The sequence below is a fragment of the Jaculus jaculus genome, chromosome 1 (assembly GCF_020740685.1).
Source record: "Jaculus jaculus isolate mJacJac1 chromosome 1, mJacJac1.mat.Y.cur, whole genome shotgun sequence".
Lineage (NCBI taxonomy): Eukaryota > Metazoa > Chordata > Mammalia > Rodentia > Dipodidae > Jaculus > Jaculus jaculus.
The window spans coordinates 169,389,640-169,398,447 of record NC_059102.1 but is presented as its reverse complement, the minus strand read 5'-3'; the positions used below and the strand labels follow the sequence as shown (position 1 = coordinate 169,398,447).

General features: G+C 41.7%; 1 protein-coding gene across 1 annotated transcript; it reads left to right on the top strand.

Moving 5' to 3' along the window:
• Positions 1–7,645: 7,645 nt before the first annotated feature.
• Positions 7,646–8,587, top strand: LOC101616966 (olfactory receptor 4D10-like). Its single transcript, XM_004667580.2, has one exon. The coding sequence runs from the start codon at positions 7,646–7,648 to the stop codon at positions 8,585–8,587; it is 942 nt and encodes a 313-aa protein (XP_004667637.2).
• The last annotated feature ends 221 nt before the right edge of the window (positions 8,588–8,808 follow it).

Sequence of the window (8,808 nt, the reverse complement as noted above, 5' to 3'; positions counted from 1 at the left end):
GTCAGTTCAGAACTATTATGTTACTTACTCCCTCTGCTGCCGAGTGGTAGTCTTTCTGCTTGTTTCTTTGCCCAGATCTGCGGTGGGGTGGGGAGCTGGCCAGACCCAGCGTGCACGAGTGCCCTGAATGCCAAAGTAATGCCACTTCTGTCTTTCTCTGAGTGAGTGGGCACAGCTGCTCTAAGTGACTTCGTCTCCACACAGTCACCTTCTCTTGGGTGGAACCAGGAAGGTGTGGAACGATAGAGATGCTGGGGACGAGAGCTGAAGGGACACCCACACCCTTCAGCATGGCCTTCGACCACACCTTTGGGACCTTGTCATCCACTCTTGGGTGCCCTTTGTTATCATTCACGTGTCTGAGAAAAGTCTGAAATACTGTGACTTTTGTCAATAAAGATAAACATCAGGGTCTTGGAAAAAAAAAAAAAAAAACCTAGACATGGCATGTACCCTCTCCAGGTAACCTTGAACACAAGGCCCACTCAGTGGGAGGGAACTCATCTCAGGTACTGAAAACAAGTCAGAATGCCATGGTCAGGAAAGAGTGGGCTGGCACACCAAGAATCCCCTAAACAACTCCGCACACCCCCTTTAGGCCAAATTGCTCTCACACATGGTTGGAGAATCTGTTTTATTTTACAGAAGGCAAAGAAAATGGTGGAGAGCCTAAATCCAGTGATAAGACAAGAAGAGAGCTGACTGCCTGCCATGAGACTTTCCACCTCTATCGCATCGTCCAGGGCCCAGGAGAAAGTGCAGAGGAAGCAGTGTCATGAATACTGTGAGCCTAACAAGCAGCCCCTGCCCCAGGGTGATGGTGACAGACGCTCAGAATAATCAAAAACTATGAAAGCAGAAATCCAGAGGCTACAAATAACTCAGCACTAAGTCAGGCTGTCAATAGTCCTGCCGTGGCTCCGGGAGTACTGTGGGAGAGGGAGCAGAAAGAATGGAAGAGCAGCAGAGTGGTTAGGACTACCTTGAGGCTCAGTCCCCGCTACCCTGTAGGGACTGACTGAGGCCTTCATGACCCCACAGTGATTATCATAACCCCACTGAGAAGGGCCTACAGAATAACAGGAGCTGGGGTGAGGGGATAATAGTATATAATCTGTTATAATATATATAAAATAGCTGTATAGTATAATTATGATCAGTTCAATGTATAGATCAATTAGACATATAAAACATGATTAAAGTGAATTATAAAACATTCTACTGATGAAGTATTGAATAAAAAATAATGTTATCTTAAATTTTTCATCTTTGTAAATTATAGGGATTTTCTCAGGAGAAATAGAAAAGGATATACTAGGAGTGTTCCTGGATCTGTAATAGCCTTATTGCTTTTAGTTTGATTGAAATTTAATTTATTTTACTTTTACAAAACAGAGTCTCATGTATCCTTAGGCTAACATCACACTCACTATGGAACCAAGGGTGACCCTGAACCTCCTCATCCTCCCTCCACCTTCTGGAGTTACAAGAGTGCACCACAACACCGTTTATGTGCCGCTGGGGGTCAGGCCCAAGACCTCATGCATGCTTTGCAATTCTGCAATCTGAATAAAAGTTTTTCTAATGTTTTATTTATTTATTGGAGAAAGAGAGAGAATGGGCACGCCAGGACCTCTACCCACTGCAAATGAACTCCCGGCTCATGTGCCACCTTGTGCATCTGGCTTACGTGGGTCCTGGGAAATTGAACTTGGGTCCTTGGACTTCGCAGGCAAGTGCCTTAACCGCTAAGCCATCTCTCCAGTAGATAGTAGACTTCATATTTTCTGTATGTTCAAAATGTGCTAGAGATGCCGGAGATTCTCTAAGATTGCTGGATTCCTTTCTGTGGTTAATGTCACTTCCTGCTTCCTAGTTATTTCTGCTCTTATGTGGTTGTACTCTGCAAGCTCCATCCTCCTGTAAGGTACAAATAATGCAATGGTGATTGAGATTCCCCTCCAGCATCACTCACTGTACAGTGCAAAGCCTGCTCTTAGTTCTTTATACTGGTCAGTGTTGAGAGTGTCCATTCTTGGTGAAAATGTTCACAACACTGAGACTCTTTTTTAATATATTTTATTTACTTGTTTGTTTGTTTGTTTGAGAGAAAGAGGCAGAGAGAGAGAGAGAGAGAGAGAATGGGTGCACCAGGGCCTCCAGCCACTGCAAATGAACTCCAGATGCATGCATCCCTTCTGCATCTGGCTTACGTGGGACCTGAAGAATCAAAAGGGGATCCTTTGGCTTTACAGGCAAATGCCTTAACCACTAAGTCATCTCTCCAGCCCAACACTGAGACTCTTTTATAACATACAGCTTCATCTCATCCCTATACTGGTCCCATTCCTCTCTTTGTATCTATTGCTTTTTTGTTATTTTGTTTATTTATTGGAGAGAAAGAGATAGAGTGAGAGAGAGAGAATGGGCATGGCAGAGCCTCCAGCCACTGCAAATGAACTCCAGATGCATGTGCCATCCTGGCTCTCTGGAACCAGACTTCATGGCCATAGAAAAAAGAAACAACCAAGAATTCATATTTCAACTTCCAAGTCATTGTTCTACATCATCCTGTTCTACAGAGCAGTGGAATGATATGACACACTACATGCTTTCATATGGACAGTTTTATCAACTTGTCTCTGTCTAGCTGTGCATGAACTTATTTCTATCAGGCTCTGCTCAAGGTGAAAGGTTACATATGGCATGGTGTGGGAATCAGCTGACAGGTGTGCATTTCAGACCATCACCTATGACATGCTGAAGAGGTGAGCATCCAGACTTCAGGAACCACAGCTGTTCTCTGTCTATTCTTTATGAGGAGAAGAAGGGATATGAAACTGTGTGAGGTCTAGTTCTCCTTTTACAGTTTCTTGCCAGCCATATCCATGTAAAAAATTTGTATAAACAATACTTCATACCTTTTGAAAACATGAAGATGGACCCTGGAAAGTGTTTAGGCATGTTGTTTACCATGTTTTAACAAATTGCTAATTAAGCAATGTAAAAGAATAAGAGAATTTGTTTTCTCTCCTATCATTAGATAACCTGGATACAGACCAAAATTCAGGGGTTTTTGTCTCTGTGTGTTTACACTTGGTGTATATAATAATTCCCACTGAAACCCCATCGCACCAGTGGAACTAGCCACTTGGCTCTAACTTCCTTGTCCAACTATAATCCTTTGTTTGGCTCCCTTAATAGGCCTGAGACTAAGGGACTAGGGCAAGACACAGGGGCGCAGTGCAAAACTTCAAAGATAGAAGTCAACTACATTTCTTCCACTGCCCGTAAACAATTTGGACACTTGCCAAAATGGGTCAGCATGTGTGGATGTGCACATATTCACACTTTGATAATATTTTGTATGGTTCTAGGGATTGAGCCCAGGCAGGGCCTCACTCATACTAGGCAAGTGTTCTCCCACAGAACAACACTCCAAGACCATATTTTGGTAACATTTTTTGTATCTGTTTTTTTTATTAGTGAGAACTTTACTGTATAAACACATACTGGTCACATTCCCCATGGGTTAGGACACCCATTGAGACTAAATCATCAAAATTGGAATCAGTTAATTTCTGCTTGCTTATCCAATAATATTCCTTTTCAGTTCTTACTTTAAGCCCATGGATAACAGATTTGAAGATAAGACAGGGACATGGTTCAAGAACCTTAAAGATGTGATTCCTGAAATCTGTTCTTTCTCCCCCTGAAAATGAAGCAAGGACACTAAGATGTTTAACCGTCTAAAGATACAGCAGCAAAATGTCCAAAAGTTAATGTTACCAGATACAACACTAATGACATTAATGTTTTAATGTTATACAAATACAATAGTTATTTGGCGTTCAGGAGCACGAGAAATGGGTAAGGACATTAAACTACTAGCTAGAGTTCAGGTTATACTTATGAAAATAGGGTTGTTATTATGTTTAAATAACTTTGACTTTGAATGTCTTCCAACTATGTTAAATGTTCCAGATGAAAAACGGTCCTGAGAAGCACAACAAAGGTAGGTGTCAAGTACTGGGAAGAAAGATGTTGTTAAGAATGCAGAAATATGGGCTGGAGAGATGGCTTAGTGGTTAAGCGCTTGCCTGTGAAGCCTAAGGACCCTGGTTCGAGGCTTGGTTCCCCAGGTCCCACGTTACCCAGATGCACAAGGGGGCGCATGCGTCTGGAGTTCATTTGCAGAGGCTGGAAGCCCTGGCGTGCCCATTCTCTCTCTCTCCCTCTATCTGTCTTTCTGTGTCTGTCTCCCTCCAATAAATAAATAATTAATTTTTAAAAAAAAAAGAATGTGGAAATACAGCACTCTGGGTCCAAGACATCACCGTGCCCTTGTGGAATCTTTTCAGTTGCTTAATGGTGTAGCTGCCACATGGTAAAATCCATGTAAAAAGTGTTTCTACCAAATCTGATTGCTCAGAAAGACTTTTCGAATGCCCTTGTTACACAAAATGTAAAGCTATTGGGAGTAAAAAATTAAACAATGTATCTTCTATTTCTGCTCCCATTTCCTCATTTCAATGCAATCTTCCTTGCATAAAATACAAAATCATTCTGTCTTATATGTTATGTAGGATTAAAATCAATATTACCTAATACGTGGAGGACAAGTTGAATAAATAAACTATATAAAGTGCATCACACATGAAAACACTCTCAGAGGCTGGGGATGTGGCTGTGCTGGTAAAGTGCTTGCCTAACATGCAGGATGCTTTAGTGCAGTCCTCAACACCACATAGATTGGGTGTGGTGCTGCATGCCTATAATTTCAGCACTTAGAGGAGGAGACAGAAGGATCAGAAATTCAACAACTTTCTTAACTACAATTTTGAGGCCAGCCTGGGATCCATGAGACCCAATCTAAAATAAATAAAGAAAAAAGAAAAACGCAAAACTACTCAAAAATAGCTTTTGTTGTTGTCAGAAATGAGACCTTTTCTATCTCCTAGGCCATCACATCTACTTAGTCTTCTCTTCTGAGCTATCTCACTTTTTATTGTGCATTATATCTTTTAAGTTATACAAATTGACCACTTTTCTTAGACCAGGAACATATTAGCAGCACAGCTAGACTTGTACATGTCAACTCTAATTATCAATGGGATTCAGTGTGGTATCTCCACATTTGCACACAGTATGCATTGGTAAAACCCAGCTTCCCCTTATTCACTCTTCCCGCACTCACACATGTCCTTGACAGCCTCTGTTAATAACTCTTCTACATTCAGGTTCATTATTGTGTGCCTTGCATGTATGAGAGAATACATGCAATGCTTGGCTCTGTGTGTCTGGATTATTTGATTTAGCATAAGAGTCTCCAGTTCTATCCATTTGTCCATACACATTTAAAGGTTGTAGTCATGCTCACTGTCTCTGTGTAAGGCACAATAAGTAATAATCACTGTAAAATTTCTTAAGTGCTGAGCATGGTGGAGCACACCTCCAGTACCAGTAGTTAGGAGGCTAAGGCAGGAGGATGGAAACAGCAGAGCCAGATTAGGCTGCATAGCTGAATCCTGTCTCAATTTTTTTTCTTTGAAATTCGTACAATGAAACACAGCTTACAAAAAGAAAACATTGTCCTATAATAGTAGTGTTTCTCACTGTTGTGTGCGCCTACCACCATCTCAGCATCTTTCATTCTAAGAAGGCAAAGGTGGGGAAATGATTGATGCAGTGTGGTTCCCCTCTAAGAAGAAGATCGTTATCCTTTTCTACTCCCCATATTAGTCAAGAACCACAGAATTCCACCACAATTCTCAGAAAATTTCCCACCATAAAATATGAAATATATGGATCAGACTGAAGATAAAGACATCAAAGGATGACGCTTATGACCACAACAGAGGAATATTTAAGTTTTACATTCTTGAATATGGCACCAAGGTCACTGGGCTTATATCAATCATTCACCAGTCATTCAACCATGACTATTGTAATAGATAACACACTCACTTTGGAACTAAACATAATCACATCTGGTTGAGTTTCCAAACTTACCACTGGTCTTAGTCTGAAGAGATGAGCTCATCTTTCACTTTTTTCTTCATTACTAGGGAATTCGTTTTTAGGGGGGAACCCTCTTCATAGGAATACATAAAAGAATTATTTACAAGACATTTCCATTCTTTATTTGTTTTATTGGCATATAAAGAATTAGGTTGCATTATGGAGTTTTTAAAACAAATTTTAGGTTTTAGTTTTCCTTCACCTACTCATTTTCCCCTCTTCCTCCCTGTGCAGTACACCCACCATGGCCTCCTTTCCACTTTCATGCTTAGTGTTTCCTTTTGTTCTCCCTTTTCTCTTGCTCCTCTCCTGTGATCTCCTACCTTGACTCACACTTTGCATCCACTCACACATCCCCTTACCTGCTTATATTAAATATCAGTAGTAAAACTGGGATTTGTGAATGAGAGAGAACATGTGGTTTTTGTCTTTCTAGGCCTATCTTACTGCACTTAGTATAATCTTTTCCAATTCCATTCATTTTTCTGCAAATTTCCTAATTTCATTTTTGTTACAGCTGAGTAAACTCTCGTTGCATATATTGGGATGAGAAGATTGCTGAGGGCACTATGACTCTCCCACTGCTTTCTCCCACTATCTACAAATGGATCTCCTCACAGTGCACAGAGGAGAGGGTAAGATGGAAGACAGCAGAAGAAGGTAGATTTCCAGTTTTCTCCTGTCTTCTCAGAAGCTAAAACTAGATCTCTGCGTTCAGGCACAAGGAGCTGCACCCTTCCTCAGTCCCATGGCTTCTCCCCTGGCTCGAGTTCCTCCACCTCCCTGTTGTACAGACTGATGTCATCCGTGCTGCTCAAGACTGAACAGTCAGAGTCCATCTTTCAGTTAGTCCATAGCAGAATAGGGAGGGGAGGGAGATGCTGCTCCAGCATCACAGTAGAAGAGTTTGCAATGCATTCCCTTCTCTGAACAGGGAGGCTCTTTCTTAAGGGGAAAAAAAATCAACTTTCAAATTTCCAAAACCTCCACTGGTTTTTATCTAAGTGTGGATCCTGCACAAGGCAGAAAACAGAAGATGATGACGCCAGCAGGCCAGGGGATATTCAGATAAAAAAAGGCTCTGGGGATGGTGCTTTCGCTTTACACTTTGATCTCCAAATAAGCATAACTCATAAAAGAAAGTTGAAAATTTTTATTAACACAGACAAGATCCAGAAAAAGGTTACTACATTAGAAGTTTGCAGTCCAAAACATCAAACTGAACCTGGCTAATTTTTCTTTTTCAAACATGCTCTTTTAAATGTTACTACTTAATATATTTTCTTCCTACAATCATTCTGTAGGAAAAGGGTTACTGAATGATGATGCATGTGACAATTTGATTTGAACACCAAACTAATTACAACCTTCAAAATGTGAATGACTCAGGCTGGGATGCAGCTCAGTGGTTAGAGTGCTTGTCTGACATGTAAGAAGCCCTTAGTTCTATACCCATTACTACAAAAAAGGAAAATTTCTAAAATGCGAACAATTCAAGAGACTTTCCACACTTTAGTCACTCAGGAGAGCATCTGGATTGTGTCCTCAGTGCTCAGAAGGACATGATAAATGGTCCTACACTTTCTTGTGACACAGTGTGAAACAAACCCAAGAGGATGATTTGATGAAGATGGAAAACTGCACCAGGGTAAAAGAACTTATCTTCCTTGGCCTAACTCAGAGTCAAGAAGTGAGTGTGGTTCTGTTTCTCTTCCTACTTCTGGTGTATGTGACCACTCTGCTAGGAAACCTCCTCATCATGGTCACTGTGACCTGTGAACCACGTCTTCACACACCCATGTATTTTTTGCTCCGCAACCTGTCTGTTGCCGACATCTGCTTTTCCACCGTCACAGCTCCCAGGGTTCTGGTCGACCTTCTCTCACACAGGAAGACCATCTCCTTCGATGGCTGCTTCACTCAGATGTTTTTCTTCCACCTTATTGGAGGAGTAGATATATTTTCTCTATCTGTGATGGCATTAGATCGATATGTGGCCATCTCTAAGCCCCTGCACTATGTGACCATCATGAGCAGAGGCCGTTGCATTGGGTTCATAGTGGCCTCCTGGGTGGGGGGCTTCGTCCACTCTATTGTGCAGATTTCTCTCTTGCTCCCACTGCCCTTCTGTGGCCCCAATGTTCTAGACACTTTCTACTGTGATGTCCCCCAGGTCCTCAAACTCGCCTGCACAGACACCTTTGCTCTTGAGCTCCTGATGATTTCCAACAATGGGCTGCTTGCCACAGTATGGTTTTTTCTGCTCCTTTTATCCTACATGGTCATATTATTATTACTAAGGTCTCAGGCAGGGGAGGGCAGGAGGAAAGCCATCTCCACCTGCACCTCCCACATCACTGTGGTCACTCTACACTTTGTGCCTTGTGTCTATGTCTATGCCCGGCCCTTCACTGCCCTCCCCACAGATAAGGCCATCTCTGTCACCTTCACAGTCATCTCTCCTTTGCTGAACCCCTTGATTTACACTCTGAGGAACCAGGAGATGAAGTCGGCCATGAAGAGACTCTGGAAAAGACTTGGACCTTCTGATGGACTAAACCAGTAGCGCCTGCCTATTTCCCCGTTTGGAAATTTTCACACTTCAAATAAACTGCTTAGTGATTATTTCTTTTTTTTTTTCTTTTTTTTTTAAATTTAATTCATTAGTTTTCTTTTCAGAAAATACAGGCAGTTTGGTACCATTATTTAGGCTCATCTGTGATCTACCCCCTCCCATTAGACCCTCCTTGTTAATGAAAATGGGTCGTGCATTGTGGAGTTAGCCCC

What these genes read in the sequence shown, in the direction of transcription:
- LOC101616966 (XM_004667580.2), top strand. Translation starts at nt 7,646, where the DNA reads ATGAAGATGGAAAACTGCACCAGGGTAAAAGAACTTATCTTCCTTGGC.